Genomic DNA, 20,973 nt, shown 5'->3' on the forward strand with positions numbered 1-20,973 from the left:
TTTCACTAACAAACAAAATACTATATATATACACACTTATATTAATAAATATACATAAAAAAGATATTATTTGACAATGAACGGTAACCTTTGTTTCCTGAATCTTAACATCAAACATACACCACTTATTTTAAACTATTTTATATTATATCAAAACACAAATCCAAACATACCATCCATCTCGAACACATACTTTATCTCTATTTTTTTTTTCTCTATCTCAAAAATATCAAAACGAAACATTCAAAATACAAATCCAAACACTATGTAAATTTTTCCCCCATTAAGCCAAATTTTCCCTCTTCGTTAATCATATGCATTGCACTTGTCGAAATCCATTAGTTTTGATGGAAAAATTAACGGAGGGATAAAAATTGCTAAAAAAATTAAAATTTTAAAATAAAAAATATTGCGACCTTAAATTGTTCAATGATTAGATTCGCATAAATAATTATGTTTGAGGACAAAAAAATGCATTTATTTCTTGATAATTGAAAACAAAACAAATTGATTAATTGAACAGTGAAAACAAAAGAAATGGATCGAGGAAGGAGCAATGACGGAACGTGGTGGTCAACGCTCGCACGCGCGCATAGAGACACAGGGCTGAAGCTGTACTGGTTGCAGCTTTCAGTTTGAGCAGTCAGTGAACTTGCTGCAAGTGAGAGGTAGAAACAAGGAAAGACAGCGACACCTACAACATACGACGCAACCCACTCTATTTCCATCCAAACAAACATTTTTGTTGCTCAAATTCATCATCTTCCTCGATCAATCGATGCTGATATCTCTGACAGCACCACCATCTTCACACTCTCTCTTACTCGGTGATTCCCCAATTTTTATTCTTCTCTGTTCTTGATCAATCTCCCCCCCCCCCTTTTTCTTTTGTTTTCTTATTAGTATTGCATTTTTATTTGCTTGCATTTGTGTCCGTTTTCTTTTTTTGTTTCGCCATGTTCCATGCACAGCTTCTCACCTGGGGTTTATGGAGATATCGTCCACTAATTTGCCGTGTTAACCAATTTGTTACTTTTGTTACCCAAAGCAACTAATTAGGATGAATGTAGCAACGGATTACCTGATTGTCTGTGTTCTAATATGTTGCAAAAATTACTTGATGTTAGAAAAAGATTGTAATTCTCAAGGTTCCGTATTTGTGTGTTACTTTGTTGGTCAAGCGCAAAATTTAGTTGCTGTCCTGAAAAGTCACCATGCAGCGTTTAGACAAGAAAAAGTTGATTAGCTTTTAATGGGAGAAGATACGCCAAAAACATTAAAAGGTGCGTTATTTACACATGACAAAAAGCTTGCATCATCTGAAAGGACCATAAGATTAATTTGTTTATTGCAGTCTTGTTTGGGTATTATATGCCCATTTATCTTATTCTACTTATTTATGTTATGTTAATGATCTTATTGGCACGTCAAATTGCATCTGCACAATTGTATGTAGACAAAAACTTGTATTGTTCTATGAAATATTTTTATTTGTCTAAAGCTTTAAAGGTTCCAATGCTTATTTAGAAGATTTTAGTATTGTCTTTGTGGTGTCTGATATGACGTGCTTTATCATGCTACTAGTGTCCCAGTTGCAGCTGGTATGGGCTTTGCTATGTCTTTAGTGAACTGATTAGCTGCCACACCTCCATTGTTAACATGTGAATACTTCAGTGGCCTCTGGATCGTTCTGACTATTTTCTGTTCTCAACTCATATTGCATTTCCTCTTCCAGGTGGCTCAGGCCCTTTCCACTGCCTTAGATGTCATGTTGAACCCATTATCTGCTCAACATCATATGGATTCTCCAGCAGTTGGACTAAGTCATCGGTGGAGCCTCAAAGAGTTTCTGAGTATTCAGGCTTGAGGTATGGGCTTTTTAATTTGTTCAGACTGTCGTGTCACAATCATTCTTTCCTGTTCTCACTCTGTGGACATTTTCTATCCCCCTGCCGTAACATTACTTATAGCTACTTTGTTCTTCTTATGAGGAGTCTGTGTGTGTGTGTGTGTTGTGTGTGTGGGCGGGGTCGGTAAGGGGAACACAAAGAGGCTGCAAATGGAAATGTTGTTGATGACGTAATCATTATGTGAGGATGCTAGATAATGATGTCGCATGCTGTCTGGATTTGATTACGTGGAAATTACGAAAATGTCTTCTTGAAAATAGAGCAAAGTAAAAAACACATCTCTTTGCTTCCTTTGGTCATTTTCCTAGAAAATTCTGTGCATTTGTTGGGCAGGTGGTAAATATATGAATAACTTTCTTGCAAGAGGGTATGGCTTCCCTGCGGAAAATACCCCGGGAAAATAACTACACTGAGAAATTCAACATCATTCCTTCTTGATTATATTGCTGCTTCATATCCTTTCTAAATGAGTCTGTTGACACGACAACTAATGTTTGCAGTTTCAGGAGTGAGAATCCTTTCTTTGGAACTACACGGTTACATTGGTTGCCTCAGGGACATGATATTTGCATTTCACAAGTTTCAGTAGCTGCTGATTATTCAGATTCAGTTCCAGACTCATCTAGTTATATTACTAGTAACGGCTATCATCCACTAGAAGAATTGAGGGATCATGGGCGAGTTCGTGATCGAATGCCTACATCTGCTGAGATAGCAAGGACTGCTGTGGAGGTCTCCCATCAAAAAATATTATATATTAAGCTACAATCAAACTTCTTGCATTATAAGTCCTGAAAATGTTTGAGATACATCAGTGTGGTTGGTGTATTTAGTCAGGATAATCTGTTTTTCATCTAGAACATTTTGTCTGATTTCTGTTTTTATCTTAGGCTAACAACAGGGCCTTACTGCTATTCCCGGGCATTGTGCACTGTGAGCCACATGAACAGATCTCATGGGCTGAGTTTGACTATGTTATTGATGACTTTGGAGGTTTGGCTTCACTCTCTTGTAGAATGTGTAGATTTTCTTGTGACATCAACCTACTCATGTTTCTTTCTTTATTATAATTTTTCACTTATGGTCAGATATATTTTTTGAAGTTTATGATGGTCAGAACATCTTGCAAGATCATGGAGCAAGTAATCCAGTGGTGAGGTTTTTAATCTAGTCTGAAGAACTTTAGGAAATTTTGACTCTGCTTTTACTGGAACTGTAGGAAGCAAAGTTTCATTGACCTTGTTCGCTTGACAGATGCGGATCATATTTTGCTAAATCATATCTCATTGCTATCAGTTGATTTCTACCTGTTTGACTTTGAAGATTTCCATCAGTAAATATAGCAGTCTACTTGAAGATGAAAAAGTAATTTAGTTATTGGAATCTCCATGAACAATATTTATCCGACGAACAACTATCACTGAATATTTTGTGGCTATCTGTTCCTTCAATCCAAATCCACTTCATAGTGTTTGGATTCATTTTCTGGGTGTTTTGTTTTGTTTTGTGGACATAGAGAGAACAAAACAAAGGTAAATAAGTATGTGTTAGAGATAACTATGTATGTTTGGATTTGTTTTAGTGATAATTTAAAATAATTTAAAATAAAGTGTTGTATGCTTGATGTTGTGTTTTGGGACACAAAAGTTATTGTTCATTGTCAACTAATGTCTCTTTTATATATATTTATATATGTATGTATATATAGGTGTTGTATGTTTAATGTTGTGTTTTTTGAAGACAAAAAAAACACTATTAATTGAAAAATCTTATCTCTTTTATATTATATTATATATATGTGTGTGTTTATATATATTATATATAGATAAAGTGTAAAAAAGAGCAGGCAAGTATTGGGTGTGTTTTGGCCCATCTCGGGGAATCCCCAAAAATGAAACCAGACAAAGCTCTTATCTTCTAATTGACTTTTTCTTAGATTCACTCTGTCTCTCAGTTATAAGGATTGATCTGTTTTTTCTTTCTATTTATCGCCTATAATATTGTCAGGGCATTCTATGTCCCTTATTTATTACTGTTTAGTATATGGGAACTTACTACGGTGAGCAATAACAATGTCTTATTTGCATCTTATGCCGGCTATAAGTTCCTTTTTCTTTCTCTTTATCTTTTACAGTTCTGAGTTCTGTATATTCATTAAGATCAATAGAAATCAATAATACTCTCCTCTGTCCCAATTCTATAGCTCCTATTTTGTTTTTCAGGATATTCCAACACAAAACTCCAATTCCTAAACTATAAACTTCCAAAAATATTCATTCACTTAAAGTATTAAAGTGACACCACTAATTCTCAACCCCAACTTTTATGAGAACAGTTGAGATTTTCATGTTTTCATGTCTCTTCTAAAAGTCCAAGCCTAGTCAAATTGGGTGCTTTACTTTGGGATGTAGGTGTGTACACTGTACATCTCTTTCTTTTTCGCCCTTCATGTGGTAGCACATAGTTAACATATCTGTTTCAGTGGTTGCTGAATAACATGCCTACTTTTGGCTGCTTAATTTCCTGATTATGTACTGACAGTCAGCAATTTGTATGTCCTAAGACTGCTTTGATTGGGATGGATATCTCCCACTATCAGATCAGGAAGATGGATCTTTCTGATGACGAAATTTTGGACATTGATGCTGGATATGATGTTTTTTTGGCTGATGATGCTTTTGAAGTGAGACAATTTCTTATTATCCTTCATCTGATTTTTACCCTATTAGTTCGTAAGATATTCTTCTCTCTTAAACTATATACTCCTATTGCAACCAGGTCGAGGATATTAGCAATGCAGACATTTGGGGTGAATGGGGATTGCCAGAAAATTCCAATTGGACTCATCCAGTTTACTTTGCCAAGTGCTTGACAAAGGTTGTTATTATTTATTTATTTTGTTCTTGCATAGTGGTAACATTTCCTGAGTCCTGTTTGCAACCACAAAATGCTTAAAACCAAATTCTGATTTCAACTTTAGCATGAGTTAATTTGAGGTTTTCTTTTGCTGAAGATTTTATGTTGTCCTTTCTTGGGAAACTAAATTGAATCGCTACTGCTTTATAGTTCTGGTTTGATAACAATACACTAGTAGCAAATGTGGTCCACCAGTGGTTCTGGTGCTGATCAAAGCTAACAATTTCAGTATTGTAACATATGCTCTGCTCTGTTGACCTACACTTGCTGCTTAGAGTAGACAGTATTTCTGTTTCACCTGATTATGAAGAGAGAAACATGCTATCTTCTGTTTAGCGTTGTACTCTTACTGGAAATTTATTAACTAAGTTGGTAGAATTCGTGGTTAAGGTGACAATTTTGAACTTCCACCCAAATGGATAAAATTTCGGAATTGGAATGCTGGTGGATAGCATGCAATAAGGGTGCGATGAATTGGTCAGGTTAGAAATGTAACTGGTCAAGCTGAGAGAGATGAAATAGTACAATATATTCGACCTGAGAAACTCTTGAGGCTTCTCTGTCATGTGTGTGATCACATGTGGTGGGAATTTTGGAGTACTGGCACCTGCTAGCATCAATAAATGGTCATGTTAGTTTGCAGAATATTCTGCAATGGATTTAGCTTTCTGCCTTTCAAACATTCGTTTCCAGATTCTGGTTTGTAAGATTTGATGCACCACATTGAGCTCTCAAAATTTTTTGATTCTTCATAACAAGTAAAGGAATACCTGCATCCATTTAATTACCAATATAGGTTTGGTGAACCTGTAATGAAAAAGACAAGAATTAGAGGCATGGTGATTGTTCTAAGGTCAAAATAATTTTATAGGTTAAGATGGCGGCAGATCCAGTCCCTGAAGGATTGATATATTCACCCATGGACTGAATTATTAGGCAGGACAGTTGGCCAGTCTCCTTCCACAGATAATTGGTGAGGTCTGATGCTATAGAGTATAGTGTCAATCTAGTATTATCAAAGTATTAAAGGGTCTGATGTGAGGTCTAGTTACTATAGAGTATAATGTCAATCTAGTATTATCAAATTATTAAAGGGTCTGATTTAATTGTAGGATTCTGCTATTATCTCATTCTAGTGTTCTCGAGGTGTCCAAAAGTTTGATCTAATTATATAGGATTCTGCATCTCCGCGTATGGTAATTGAGAACTGCAGAACTAGGTCAGAAGGGCAGTTACACATTTGACGTGTAATTAAGTCTCTTCATCTGAATTTTATTTGGTGAGGCAATAATCAATAATCAATAATCATTTGAATGTATGATTTACCTCTAGATGTTGGAAATTGGAGAGTTATGTTATATTGCATCAAGGGTTGGAGCTTTTTAGTGGGAGTGTTTGCAAGGGCTGCTTCTTTTGGAGAACTACTATTTGTGAAAAAATAAAGTTGAAAGTTGTAGCTTTTGTTTGAAAAATAGTGAATTCTAGATCTTGTTAGCTCATATTCCATAGGGGGATAGAGCAGTAGACCCTTACTCCATTCCCTCCTTGTTAGTGTGGAATGGTCGGGTCGTGTAGTGACGAACTCCTTTTTTTTTCGGTCATAGGTAGATAGACTCCTTTCCCGCTGCTAAGGGCGAGGTAATTTTAGACATAAAGAAGAGATTTGAAAAAAATGCCGCAGCTACCATGATCATAGCTGTCTCAAAATCTTTAGTTGGGCCGGAGCAATGAACCTATTTGAAGTGGCTCATTTCGTACCAGAGAAGCCTATGTATGAATAAGGATTAATTTTACTTCCCCATCTAGCTACTCTAGGTTTGGGGGGCAGGTCCTGGGGGGGGGGGAAGTTATAGATACCTTTCCATACTTTGTATCTGGAGTACTTCATTTAATTTCCTCTGCCGTAAATTGTGAGTGAGTGAAAACATAGATTTTAAATGATAAAAAAACTATTTTATCCCCATGTTCAAAAAGGAAACAGTATTTACACTTGTCATTTTCTAACATAATTGTTGTGAGAAAATAGTAATATTTATTTCAGTTAGTACATTTCACATTTAATCATGTACAAATAATTGTCATTTATATTATTAAAATATCAAACACTAACCGAGAAACTCAGTATTTAATTAAATACAGCTTCCACTAACTAATATGATTGGTCATTGATATGCAATTAGTATATTTTATGTCTGTAACTTTTTTTCCTGTTAATTAATCACATCAACTTAGTTCATATTTCTATAGGATATGAATAATATCAAATAATATAGCAATAACATACAAAAGTTCTAAAAGTATTAAAATTATGAAAACTGTAAATTTTATTAGTAATTTAGTACTAAATAATTCAAATTATGTGAAGAACTCATATCAACTTTGGATGTGGAAATCTAAAGAAAAATCGAAGAATGGTATATTGAGATTAAGGAAAATTGTCTAGTAAAGATAAATTTACTTACAAAACTCTCAAGGTGTTTCTAGTTTTGAGCCTAATCTTTTTCAAATAATCAATAATCCAACTCAATTTCATATCAAATCAAAAGTCATCATGAAAGATCAACTAGTATCTGTAGTGACTTTCAGGAACAATTCTTTTAGTTGAAGGCATGAAAGCAGTGGCATTAGGTGTTGAACGTCTTCTTCCAACATAAGAAATTCTTCCAATAATTCCGAGCTGAATCTTTTTAAAAAAGCACGTACAGTACCTTTGTGTTACCGAGCCAAAGTTCTAGCACAAGAAAGGCGAAGTATATACTTTATTCGATACAAAATCTTTTTGTTGGAAGATCCACTATGATAATGAGAAAGATTTCTGCATATACGCCCAAATCGATCAATAATATTAGAATCTGATATATCAGCCCTAACCGGCTTACTAATGGGATGCCCTAATATGTTACAAAATTTCGCTTTAGCTAATGATGCAATCAAAGGAATAATTGGAACAGGAGTTGCTAAGCAAGTACTATTTTTCTGGTGAGGACACTCTTCAGTTTGGTAGTTACTGTAAATCTTACTGAATTTTATTGCTAAAAAATGGTCTGAACAAGGATACCGCTGTGGCATTGTAGAGGGGTGTCAACAGTATTAGGACATATCTTATTGAAATAGTATTGGATTGGACTAGGAAAAATTGACTCTTTAAGTTCTCTGGACACAGAATCGAAGGAAATCACAAAAGCATTCGAGAATCAAGATCCAACATAATGATAATTAACGTCACAGGCATTCCGTCATATAATGAATGCTTACTTTGATATCCTTGTGTATTTCTTATTGCAAAGTATAATAACATGCCTAAATTAATCAATTATCCTCTTTCTTGGCAATTGAATTAATCTGGAAATTCCTCAAATGGATCCATGATTCATCAAGAGATTTAATCCTACGTTCATGGTTTAAATTCTCAGGTTCAATTGTAGAGTTCGGGTATCAAATTGCATCTTTGGTCATCATTTAAATTTAAATACATACAAATATAGTGCCTAGCACATTCACAACTCACAAGCAATAGGTGTGCATATATTGAACCAAAAGTAATCAAACTATTTACTAATAAAATTTGAAATGAAGTTTCATCATTAATTCTTCAAAGTGTTTCTTTTGATCCTAAAACAAGGAGAGTACTCAGCCATGTTTGAGTTACAATTCAAAACCATAAAACAAATCATGGAATGATTGACAAAGGTAGAAAGAAAGGAAAAGAAGAAAACTCTTCTCACCCTTGATTTTGATTTGGTTGATTTTTCATGAAAATCTCCTGTCTTTTGTCTTTTAGTTTTATTCCAGAATGCACAGTCCTTGAAAACTAGAAGATAAGTCCTTTTTAACTAATCTAAACATCCGTAATACCTAGGTTTATGAAAGGTTAGAAAAGGAATCTTAATATCTGATAGATCAGCAACAGAATATGCAGGGGTGCATCACGGCCGTGAGAAGAAATACATATTTACCGTTTTTCTTTCTGTAATTTATGGCTTGGACTCCAGCACCTATCACGGCCATAAGATGAAAGATGCGTCATCCTTATTCCTTCCTATATCTGTATCTTAGTGTTACTTTACTTTTGGCTTGTTTCACATGTGCATTCCTTCCAGGTTATCCAATCACCCTTGGAACCAGGCTAAGGTTCCAATGTATGAACAACTCCGAAACCAAAATGCAGTGAACTGAATTTAAAGATGCATGTTTTATTAAGAAATGCAATGAAGATTTTAAAGTCTAACAAACTATCAAGACGCATATTAAGCAAAATGTGTATAACTTGATGTTCTTGATTTGTAGAGAACATGAGGAAAATGTTTATGATAATAGAACACTTGCTCGAACATCATATATAGCTAAACTCCACTGCTTGTACCTAACAATAGATGGTAGGTTGAAATACTTCTTTTGGTTTCCATTTCAAATTGGAATGTGCATGCGTTTTTGGAATTCATTAACATGTTGCTTGTTCTTTTAGGTTTCAGTGTTCTGATATGATTTTTGATATGTTGTTGTCCTAGTTCCAAGACTTGTAAAAATGTGCCCTGTAATATTTTATCTGAAGATGTACCTTTGAGGTGGCCAGCTTCTTTCTCTACCTGGCCATTAAGGTGCTTAGACTTGCTGGTATATGCGTATCTGGCAATGAATTAAGATGAGTGTTTATGGTTTCTTTAGGCAATAGTTTCCGTAGAGCAGATAGTAATGAAGAGAAAAATGATAGGGAACATGAAAAAACCTGATATGATCTGTGTGTGCATGTTTTTTAAGATAGTGTTTTGTATGTTAAATTTACTTGGGGAGTCTGGTTCTTCACATTTTTCAGGCTATTGATGTGGAACATGCTAAATTGATGGATTATCCATCAAATGGAGTTGTTCTTTGGGGGTTCCTCAAGCCTACATTTATAGATGAAGAATTTTATCTCCGACGGCTCTTCCATGATGAAGACAATGATGGCTACAGTTCAGACTGTGAAGGTAGTGGAATGAGTTTAGTATATTCAACTATCAACACTTCTGGTCTCCCTTTTCAATTTTTCTCCGAAGCTTAACTCTAACTACCCAGAATTACTGAATTACAGCCTCATCTTGGTCTATAACTAAGTTCTTTAGTGCTTTTGGCAGTTCAAGGTAGCATTCAAAAGGATTTAATAAGCTTTAGCTTCATCTTGGTAAATAAACCACGTTTTGGATAAATGGCATCTTCTGTTTAGTGTCGACCATGTGGCGCAAGGCTCAACATGAATTGTATCATGAAGTCCCAATTTGTAGATTTGTGATTCTTTTTTTGTAGTCAATGACAAATATTCTAATAAATTAGCCCTTCATTCACCATAAAACTGACATATAAGATAAATGAATTCTGCCAGGAATTGTATGCTAGAATTCAGGTACGCTATATGTAGTAGACTAGATCTTGATGTGTTCTAAAGTGTGCCTGATGAATATACTTGACTGGAGAATTTTAAACCCTTTTTGTTTGAAGAATGTCTTTTACATTCTAAGATTTAATAAATACAGTTGCCTTGACAAAATATTAGTAATGAGATCTGGGGTTGGGCAATTGCTAAGACTTGTGATCCACTGTCCCACAATGTAGAAGACCTTATCTTTTGTCTTGTAGGCCATTCTATTGAACACAAGTTCCTTTGATGTTAGATTTAGACACATAAATTCAAATTTCTAAGAGACCAAGTTTCTCAAGTTTAAAAATTTGCTAGTGCTGGTCTTATTTTTCAAAAATTCTTTATTTGATAAGACAGTCTTATGTTATCCATTTCTATGTGATACTTTTCTCTATATCAGGGCATAAGCATGATGATCCTATTTGTACAGTAAAATATAGGAACATAAGAGAATCATCCAGTGATGGTGATCCTGTTTAGTTAAGACCAGGTCTACAAAATAGGACAGCATTTTGTATTGTTATTTGATAAGGAAAATGCCCTAAACTTTGAGATTATGATTGAAATTTTCATCAATAATTTATACTTATGTCAATTCGAACTGGCTAGGACTACACTCCTCTTTTACTCAAACTTTTAGCTTTCATTTCAATAAATACTTCTGAAACTTATCTCATGGATTCTTATATTTAATTCAACTGTTGATGTTAGTAAATGATTGAGTTTGCAAAATTTTATCTCTTTTATTATTTCACATGGATCACATGCAAAAGATAATATGAAATGTAATTAATTAAATAGTTTATGATCTAGTAGTACATAATTAAATTGATACTTTACTTTATAATAGGTTGACGGACTCGACTCCACTTGCTTTATCTTAAATTTATTCAATTTGTTGGAAGTAATAGAAAAAATAAGTGGTATTTCTGTTAAAAAGATAATGAAACAAATGGAAGTTAAATTTTAAATAGTAGAAAATGAGAATATGAAATTTCGAATAAAAACAAGTAGCCTTAAATTCTTGTACTTTAATGTGGTACTTTTCATTAATGTATCTCATTTTTAATGAACGAACTTTCCAATTTTTTTGTTACACACCAATCTAACTCATTATTTAAATTAGTTTATCTATATTTTTATTTGTTTTAAATCAATTAATTATGTTGCATTAATTTTATCAAACAATCTACTAAATAATAGCAAAGTATGATAGAAACATACATACTTGTAATATATTTATATTTTCATGTGAATAATTTGAATTACTAATCAAAGTATATTAATAGCACTTAATAGCATCAACAGATAAAATATAATTATCCAAGGAATTTAGATTAATTTTAACAAATTATGATAAATACATATCTATACAAGCTAGGTTGGTGATCTTAAAAAATTATATGGATTTTATTAATTATAAAATCAACTATTAAAGAAGAATTGACAAGTAAAATGACAGTAAATATAAATGTCAAACAAACTTATATATATATAATATTATATATATATGTAGTGTATTTGTGAAGAATGAAGAAGAACTAGATGTATGATCATTAATATTAAAAAAATAAAGAATAATTGTGTATTTGCATAAATCCTAAATATATGTTTGCAAAGGATGTAATTTCTAAAGGATCAAAAGCATGAAATATTCGTAGAAGTATTTAATATAAGATATATGAAGCTCAATAACTAAAAAAATTGTGCACATTACTAATAAATTTTGTTGTCATTTATAAGTTTTTCTCCCAAGATTTAAGATATTTCTTTATTCGTTGGAACATATACGTTTTTTGAAAGACAACAAAGATGTGAAAAATAAAAAACACTTGCAATATGCACAATGTGCATACGTTTTACTAGTTATGTGAAAATTGCTTTCAGGTTGGTGACTTCGGTGACTCTCTATCTAATGGAACTGCTAGTCATGATGCCAGTATTCCTTGCAATCCAATTGATTTCGAACATCTTATCCTCTTTGTCTACTGTTCATCTTTTATAATTGTGATTTTTCTGTGTGTGTGTGTGTGTAATGACTGAAACTATTTTATTAAGTTTCTACATCAATGTAGCAATGCACAAAAGTAATTTATCTAAATCACAGTTTTGCATACTGGTATGACTCACCAGATTATATCCATGGACAAGATTTAGTACAAAAATAAGGTGATTTACATCAGCTTTATCTCAAATTCCTGTTTTCTGTTAAGTTTGTCTTTGTTTCATGGTAAAGGTATGCCAGCTTTATTCTAGCTGAATTTGCACTGAGGTTGGTTTTCTCAGATGGAGATGTCGCGAGCGTTAGTTCAAGCCATGATGGAAGCTGTGGTAGGTCAACCATTTATAGATTGGAAATCACAAAAATAGAGCTATTCTCCGTCTACGGCGTTCAGGCATGTACTTACTGGAACACAGTTTTTCTCTGATTCCTAGTGTCTCTCCTTTTTAACTTGTACATACTGGATCGTCCCTCCAAAAATTTTCAATCTATCAAACATTACATTGTCCTCTAAATCCAGTTTCTGTATTTGGATGTAGTTCAATGATATTTGCATTTCTGTGTGCCTGTGTTTTCCACACCCTAAATCTTCATAGAAGATAGCCATCAAAGTGTTGGGGTATTATATGAAATGGGTTTGCTTCTACTTGCCTGTCTTTTTCCTCACTCATAGCTTAGAATGACGTTGTATTTTGTTCTGGGAAACCATGCTGTTCAAAAGGTTTATCTTGTAATTATATTTCCGTCTTCTTAATTGTGGTATGTTATTGAGGTCTGGTGGTTATCTGTTTCTTGCAGTCAGTGGTTAGTGTGCAGGATTTCCAATACGCTGAACCTGATGTGCTTGTACATTCAATCCCATCTATTCTAGAGCGCTTTGGTGAATCAAGAACAAGGTGCAATATTGCTCTTAAAGCTCTTTGCAAAAAAAAAGGACTCCATGTTGAGGTAACAATCAAAGCCTTTAGGTTTGTATCTATTCTAAGATGGCATTAGAATAGACCATGACAACCAATAGCGATGTTTCTTCCAAAATTGCCCTATAACTTAAATAACCTGTAAGTAGGATAAATACACTAGCCCCCTTGAATTATGTCTTATGTCGCATTCGGACTCCTAAACTAATAAATTGTAATACTTACACTCCTTGAATTAATTGTTTGGATGAACTTGTGTTCATGCTATGATATTTATGTTGTTTTACTATAAGGGCAATCTTGTTCAAATATTTAGGCCAAGGGGGTTAAATTTAATTGTTGTCATCTAGGGAAATTTAGGTTTAAAGGAATAGGAACTTTTAAAATTATAGCGAACATAATAACTTTCACAAGAAGAAGAAATATCTCAAGTTTACTATTTATATATTAAACCTACATTTATATGGATGAAACACGCATTTTAATTTTTCTATTCACTGAATGACAATTTATATAGACTTGTGCAATCTCCATCCTCACATATATTTGCTCTATCCGTTTCAAGTGATTCCATATATATTCTTTCTACAATTATAATTTCAAGTTGAATTTATTTTTTTAAAGAACATATTTGTAGATAAATAGACTCTAGATAATGATTTACTCGCATCTAATCTTGGCAACTTGCAAGTTTTGCCATTGATGTTTATCGGCCATTTGGTTTGGACAAGCCTATTTCTATATTTACAATTTCTTTCTATACCAATATTACAGCTTCGTGTACGACATGATGAACAAGATTGTTGTGAATTTGCAGAGTTACTACTCATTTTCCAAAGACATCGAGCAGTTATTTGCCCGGATTTATTAGTCAAATTGAAAAATGAAACTATGGGAAAATATCTTATTACTACGTGCAGTGCAATCTATCAGTCAACAATGGCTACAAAGCTGTTGAAATTGGAAGAAAGTTCGCCACATCAGCGAAGGAAGGTTTAGGAAGATGAATGGCTAATAGGCCGTTAAGCTCAAAGGGTAATGGTCACATTTAGTAGTAAGGGGTGAATGCAATGTGTCATAATGTTGAGGGGGGTAAAATGTATCTAATTCTAGTTTGAACTGAAGTAATTTACATTCATTTAACACAGCTTTGTGTCCCCTCTACGAGCATGATTATGGTTATTATTAAGCAGCCATAATATGATGATGATCTATGAGCAAGGAATTCCTCTAGAGTCGAACTTGAATTTATACTTGTGTTTCTTTTCCTCTTAACTTAAACTGAAGAATGAGAAAGAAAAAAAGGTGGCAGCATAAAAAGAAGAGGTGACAGAGACATGATGATTGTCACAAGAAGATCAGCAAACATGTAAAAAAGTTGAATCTGCATACTCTAACTAAGAAGATTAGCCTCCCAAATATTTTAAGAAGCAAAACTTGTAAAAGCATGAGATGATAATGAGCAACAACAAAAAGCATATCGATATACTGCTGAATTTCTACTTTCTTCTTAGGTACAATCAGAGTTATGTTGAACATCTGAAATTAGTTTGCATGTCAAGAGTCATGGCAAAATTCACATCAGTGGGTACTCTTGTTTGACAGATTCTTTTATGTGGGAATCATCGAGTCTCGAAAACTGGATTGGTGTGCCACATTTTTACTTCATGTGTAAATGATGCATGTTACTCTGATTTTCTGACCCTGGCCATCTTTTTCCAGGGGGCAAATTTAATTGGAGTGGACAGCCTTGGAATGGACGTTAGAGTTTGTTCAGGAACAGAAGTCCGAACTCATCGTTTTTCCTTCAAAGTCAGGGTTAGTGAGCACAAACTTCACTAAGCAGATCTTACTGCAACTTTAAAGTATTGCTTATCTAAAAAATGCAAAGTATTCTGCAGAGTTGTTCTTGTGGAGGCGCTGCATTTTTTAATCTTTGCTATATTACACTTGCGTTTCCTTTGTACTTGGAAGTAATCTATCTGATATCATTGAAACAACACTGATATATTCCTCCGCCCCTCCCCCCGGTTCTTCAGGCAACATCGGAGTGTGCTGCAGACAAGCAGATCCAGCAACTGCTGTTCCCAAGGTCACGGAGAAAAAAGTTAAGGACTCTTGATAGACCTACAGACTTTGACTAATTTTGATACACTCAGTTTTAGTCTTGATGTCGGAAATAATTTCAGGGTGAAAACTTAGGTTTATGGCACATCCTACGTGCTTTCCTTTGTTGACAGTCTCACTTCAACCTTATTTCACCTTTCTACATGGTATATTATATCTATATCTGCACTAATCTATATCTATACTTATATAAAAGATGAATGAACTTCAGAGTTTTTATTTTTTATTGACCAAATTAACTCTATAATATCATAATTTCTAAGGATAAGAATGTAAAATAATACATTTATTAACTCCTATTAATACTTTGTACATTACATTCATTAACTCCTAGTAGTTACTTTTCAAATTATACTTATTTAGTCATGTTAATTACTTTTTACATTATACCATATTGATTCATATTAATCGCAGTTTACATTATATTTATAATATACCCCATACCGGGCCATTAAAAATAGTAGCGACGGACAGATGTTCATCTAGACCAGCTAACATGTCTGCATTAAGAGCTTAATCCAGCCCAATAGGCCTTGTAATCATGGCCTAACCTTAAAGTCCAAGATTAAGGCAAAACCCCTTCTATGCTGGAGGTGTCCGGTATGATTGTTATTTATTTTAAGGACAATTACTTAAATAAATTCTAAAACTTTTTTTTTTTTTTTTTTTTTTTGGGTGAAATGTAAGTTTCATTCATCCAAGAAATATTTACAATGTACTCCGGGCATACCCGGAGAGATACAAAAATCCCACGCTAAAGATTAGGATACAAGCAAACCATTTGGGAAAAGAGTCCAAAGGACCCTATACAATGTAACCTTGACAAATCTAATGAGCCCCTCGGGACAGGGCGTTGAGCCCTCAAAGATGACTTCATTGCGATGCCTCCAAAGTGTGTAGACCGTGCATGCCAAAGCGAGGTGTCGCGCTTTGTTCTGCACGGACGAACCAATTTTCTCCTTCTTGAGCCACTTGGTCGCGCTTTGAAGGGTTGACATAGTCCTGCTGATGCCAATCCAGTGTCGGATCCGTGACCAAACGAAGCTACTGAACGGACACTCAAAGAAAAGGTGCCTGGCCGATTCCTTGGTGTTGATGCATAATGAGCACAAATCCTCCTCTTGGAGGAACCCAAGTCTGTCCCTTGTGGCTAGTCTACCGCGCATGCCAAGCCACAAAATAAATGAGTATTTTGGCGGGATAAAAGCCTTCCATATAGCCGCTTTCCAAGGCTGCCTCGCAAGCTTCGGCCGGAAATACTCATAAGCTTTTGACGTTTGGAGACCCTTAGGGGTAGACCATCTCGTCAGATGTTCGATTGCTGCTTCCGGAGACCCAAAGTCGGTGACCACCCTATTGCGGATTTCGGCAAGCCGTTGAAGGAGTGGAGAATCCCCCTTCTTCGGTTGCCATTCCCAAATTGACGCACCTCTGAGGTAGACAGCGTTGACCCACTGCACCCACAACGTGTCTGCCTTGCGGTGGATGTTCCATAATACACGGGCAAGGAGTGCCACGTTCCAGGACTGGATATGTCGAATACCAAGTCCGCCTTCTTCCTTGGGATGGCAGATTTCCTCCCAAGCGACCGGTGCCCTGCCGGAGTTCCATAGAAAATTCCTGCAAAGCCGGTGAATTTTCTCGATAACCGCCGCTGGAAGTGGGAAGACTTGGAGCCAAAAACACTCCACCCCCTGAATAACTGAACGGATAAGTTCCAGTCGGCCTGCATAAGATAATGATTTGCTCGTCCACTTCGAAATGCAGTTGGCTATTTGATCCACAAGCGGTGAGTAGTTGGTGACCGAAAGCCGCTGCGCCGCAAGTGGAATGCCAAGGTATCTAACCGGCATCTCACCTCTCGCAAATTCCGTCTGAGCGAGAATCCCGTCAAGCTCCTCATTATGAATGCCTGCTGTGAAAATGCTTGACTTAGAGGTATTGACGGTGAGGCCGGAAACGTCCCTAAACTCCTGAAGACATTCCATCAAGATATGGATAGATGGAAGGTCGCCACGGGAGAAGAGCATGAGATCGTCGGCAAAGAGGAGGTGCGTGATTTTCAACTTATCACATTTAGGGTGAAAGTTGAAGTCCGATGTAGAAGTTTTCCTCTTGACCAATCGTGAGAAATATTCCATACTGAGAAGAAAGAGTGCCGGCGACATCGGGTCTCCTTGTCGAAGGCCTTTCTTCCCCGGAAAGAACCCATGAAGGGAGCCATTCATAGCCACTGAAAAGGAAGAATTGCAAACGCATTCCATAATCCATGATATAAATAGTGGAGGAAAGCCATACCCGTGAAGAACTCGGGAGAGAAAGGTCCACGAGACCGAGTCGAACGCCTTGCGTAGGTCAATGTTGATAGTACATCGAGGTGAAATCCGTTTCCTCGAGTACTGCCGCACCATTTCTTGGGCCAAGAATATATTATCAGTGATATTACGGCCTCCAACAAACGCAGCTTGGCATCGGTCAATCAAGTGCTCCAATGCGGGAGCTAGCCGGTCCGAGATAATCTTCGTGATGGCTTTGTAAATGACATTGCAGCACGAAATCGGCCGGTAATCCGCAACGTAGGTGGAATGATCTGACTTCGGTACGAGGGCAATGATAGTGTGGTTGAGTTGCCGTAGCATCCGCCCACACCTAAAGAAATCCAAGACGGCCCTGCAAACTTGATCACCCACGATGTTCCATGCTTTCTTGAAAAAGCACGAGGAATATCCATCAGGGCCGGGAGCCTTGTTGTCGCTAATATGGAAGATGGCATCCTTGACTTCCAATGGCGTGACTGCCCGGCAAAGCTCCATAGTGTGCTCAGGGGTAAGTAGGGGACCCCATTCAAACACACCATCATCGACAGGGAGGGTGTGAGCCTCGGTGCCCAAGAGTGATGTGTAGTAATCAACGAACTCTTGTGCAATATCCTCGGCCGCAGTGATAATGGTCCCGTCCGCCCTAGTGATTGCCCCGATGGAATTCCTAGAGACATTTCGCTTCACCATGTCGTGAAAGAACTTGGTGTTGCGGTCCCCCTCCTTAAGATGGTGGATTTTGGCTTTCTGATAGAAGAAGTGCCGTTCGGCCTCGGCAAGGAAGACAGCCTTTTTCCTAAGATCTCCCAAAGAGTCCCGTAGCGCCTCGTCTCCCGGATTGGATTCAAGTTGGTTCTGGGCTTCTTGCAAGGCAAGCTCAGCCTCTGTGGCTCTGGCAGAGATATGGCTGTAATGCTGCTTATTGAAAGCCTTGAGCGCGCTCTTAAGTGTTTTCAGTCTCCTACAAAGGCTGAATTGCGGCGTCCCATCCACGCTCAAGTTCCATCTTGCTTCAACAGTAGCTAAGAAATCCGGATGATCTGCCCACATATTGAAAAAGCGAAACGGTTTTGGCTTAGTGGGAGTATGATCAAAGATAGAAATAATACCCGGAGAGTGATCGGAAAGGCATCCCGGTGGATTGAAATGGGCACTGCAATGCAAGCCGGCCTCAAGCCATTCATTGTTGTATAAGACCCGATCGAGCTTGCACCATACGGGGTTGCTCTCGTTGTTGGAATACCATGTGTAGTAGCAGCCCGTAGTGGGAACGTCGAGTAATCCAAGTGCCACACAACAGTCCACAAAATCTTTAAGCTCATACCAGGTCGGTGCCACTCCAAGCTGCTTCTCCTCGGGAGATTTCACACAGTTGAAGTCGCCCATAATAAGCCATGGCATGGTAATTGCTTGTCCCAAATCAGTAAGTTTATCCCACATGCTCCTTCTATTGACAACAGAATAAAGACCATATGTAAATGAAATATAGAAGGAGAGTTGAGAAGACTTATTCGTGGCATGGCAGTGGATCACTTGGGGTGAAATGTCAATCGGATGTAGGTCAATCACTGCCGGGTCCCAAATCACAAGGATACGTCCGCCGGCGATGGTGTCAAAGTTGTTGGTTTGGCACCATCCCGGAAATGAGCGACTTAGAATCTTCGGAATAGTAGATGCTGCTAGCTTTGTCTCCAAAATGCCCAAGAGACAAAGCCGGTTATTCTTAATGAGGTGGGCGACCCCATTGTGTTTGAGAGGCCGGTTAAAGCCCCTCACATTCCAAAATCCTATCTTCATGGGGATTGAGGGGGGGACTCCCCTTCGGCCGTCTTTTTCGATGTCCCGCCTGACGCTGCATTCTCCTCGGTCCTCCACCCGGGCATTTTATGCTGTGTGGCCGTGGATGTTTCAGATGAAGAGCTAGCACAATCAGCCGGTGAAGGAACCACTGTAACCTCAGATTTTCGTGGCTGAGCTGCTCTCATATTGTGCTTCCCCTGTTCCTCCTTGCCGGCCGGTGGAGAAAGCGGCTGCTGCACCTCTACTGCCGGCTTTGCTGCAGTTGCTACATTTTTGCCCTTGTTCCGTCTGTGCACGATCGTCCATTCAGCTGGTTTAGTCTTAGCTGCCTCGGCCGGCTTAGCTGTTGCAGCAATAGGGGCGGGAGCGGCTGGGACGGCTGGAGGGGGAACGGCCGTTAAACCTTGGCACGCCTCTTGCAAGTGCCCAAATCTGTTGCAATCTGTGCAGAATTTCGGAGTGAATTCATAGACCACCGGCTGCTTTCGCGTTATGCCGTTTGGCATAACAAACTCCACTTCTTCTTTCAGTTTCTTTGAGGCATCGACTTCCACCAAGATTCGGGCATATGAGACCCGTTCCATCTTCATGGTCAACGTGTCCATGGCGATCGGAGTGCCCAGTCTCGACCCTATTTTGCCAAGGGCATTCGGATGCCAACACTCGAGCGGTAGCGATGGGAGTGTAGCCCAGACCGGCGTAAGGCTAATGTCGTCCTCCTTAAACTCGAAGCATACCGGCATATGCTTCAGTAGGAGCGGCCGTCCGTAAACGAAATATGGGCCACCGGCCAAGATGCGTTGGCTGTCCTCCTCGCGTGCGAAACGGAATATAAGCCATCCACTCTCGTGTTGCTGGAAACTAGCACCCCAAGATTGGGATAGGGCGCGGATCGCCTTAAGTCCGGGGAACTTGCCGGCAATGTAGCCGACAAGGCAAAAACCCAATTTTGCTCGGACATCCAGTAGGTCATCGGAACCCAAGGTCAGTGGGCCATCATCAACTGTGTATTTGTTGAGCTTATTTTCAGCGGTGAGTTTTCGATTGGCGCTGAATAAGCCGGCGAATGAGACTGTTTTGTTGCCCGTATTTTCCTTCACCGGCAGTTTCCCCTCCGGCCGGTTATCGGTGCCGTTTTCTGTAATATTCTTAGTGATATGGGAGGGAGAGTCCTCCATGTCAGCAATGAACTCAGTAAAAGGCAAAGAGCTCACCTTGCCGGCAGCGGTGGTGGCGGTCGGTTTGGTGGACGGTCCGGTGGCAGCATTTTTGGCTGCTGCAGCAGCAATTTTTCCAGTTTCAGCAGCGGTGGTGGTGGTCGGTTTGATGGCCCGACCGGTGGCAGCATTTATGGCAGCTGCAGCAGCAGTTTTTTCCGTTTCAGTCGCTGCCGGTGGCCGGTCGGAGGGCTGGCCGGAAGCAGAATTTGCTGCTGGTTTCATGGCCTTCTTGTTCTTTGCCATGGCTGATTTTTTGAACCAAAGAGGATGTGCAGCAGTGGGAGAATATGCTGCAGAAATTTGCAGCTCCAAAACAGGCAAAAAGCAGCAGAAATTGCAGGAAACAGCAGGCAGCAGGGAAAGTGCAG

The 20,973-nt window shown here is 37.8% G+C and overlaps 1 protein-coding gene across 5 annotated transcripts; it reads left to right on the top strand.

Annotated features, from left to right (window-relative positions):
- The first annotated feature begins 500 nt into the window (after nucleotides 1-500).
- Nucleotides 501-15,439, top strand: LOC105166487 (Pentatricopeptide repeat (PPR) superfamily protein). 5 transcript variants are annotated; one of them, XR_016066411.1, is made up of 13 exons: nucleotides 501-827; nucleotides 1,736-1,868; nucleotides 2,411-2,642; nucleotides 2,801-2,903; nucleotides 2,999-3,063; nucleotides 4,474-4,593; nucleotides 4,689-4,787; nucleotides 9,640-9,793; nucleotides 12,508-12,621; nucleotides 13,026-13,171; nucleotides 14,061-14,175; nucleotides 14,863-14,958; nucleotides 15,180-15,224. XR_016066411.1 is itself a non-coding variant. In XM_088882680.1 (13 exons), exons 2-13 carry the CDS (start codon nucleotides 1,253-1,255, stop codon nucleotides 15,282-15,284), a joined length of 1,398 nt encoding a protein of 465 aa, XP_088738806.1. In that variant the 5' UTR covers nucleotides 503-827; nucleotides 1,182-1,252; the 3' UTR covers nucleotides 15,285-15,439. The 5 variants fall into 5 exon arrangements, 4 of the variants coding, with proteins under 4 accessions (XP_088738807.1, XP_088738806.1, XP_088738805.1 ...); XM_088882680.1 differs by lacking the exon at nucleotides 14,061-14,175 and adding an exon at nucleotides 1,182-1,283 and having other exon boundaries at nucleotides 503-827; nucleotides 15,180-15,439; XM_088882679.1 differs by lacking the exon at nucleotides 14,061-14,175 and having other exon boundaries at nucleotides 503-827; nucleotides 3,014-3,063; nucleotides 15,180-15,439.
- The last annotated feature ends 5,534 nt before the right edge of the window (nucleotides 15,440-20,973 follow it).

The sequence above is a fragment of the Sesamum indicum genome, linkage group LG7 (genome assembly GCF_026168435.1).
Source record: "Sesamum indicum cultivar Baizhima isolate 11 linkage group LG7, ASM2616843v1, whole genome shotgun sequence".
NCBI lineage: Eukaryota > Viridiplantae > Streptophyta > Magnoliopsida > Lamiales > Pedaliaceae > Sesamum > Sesamum indicum.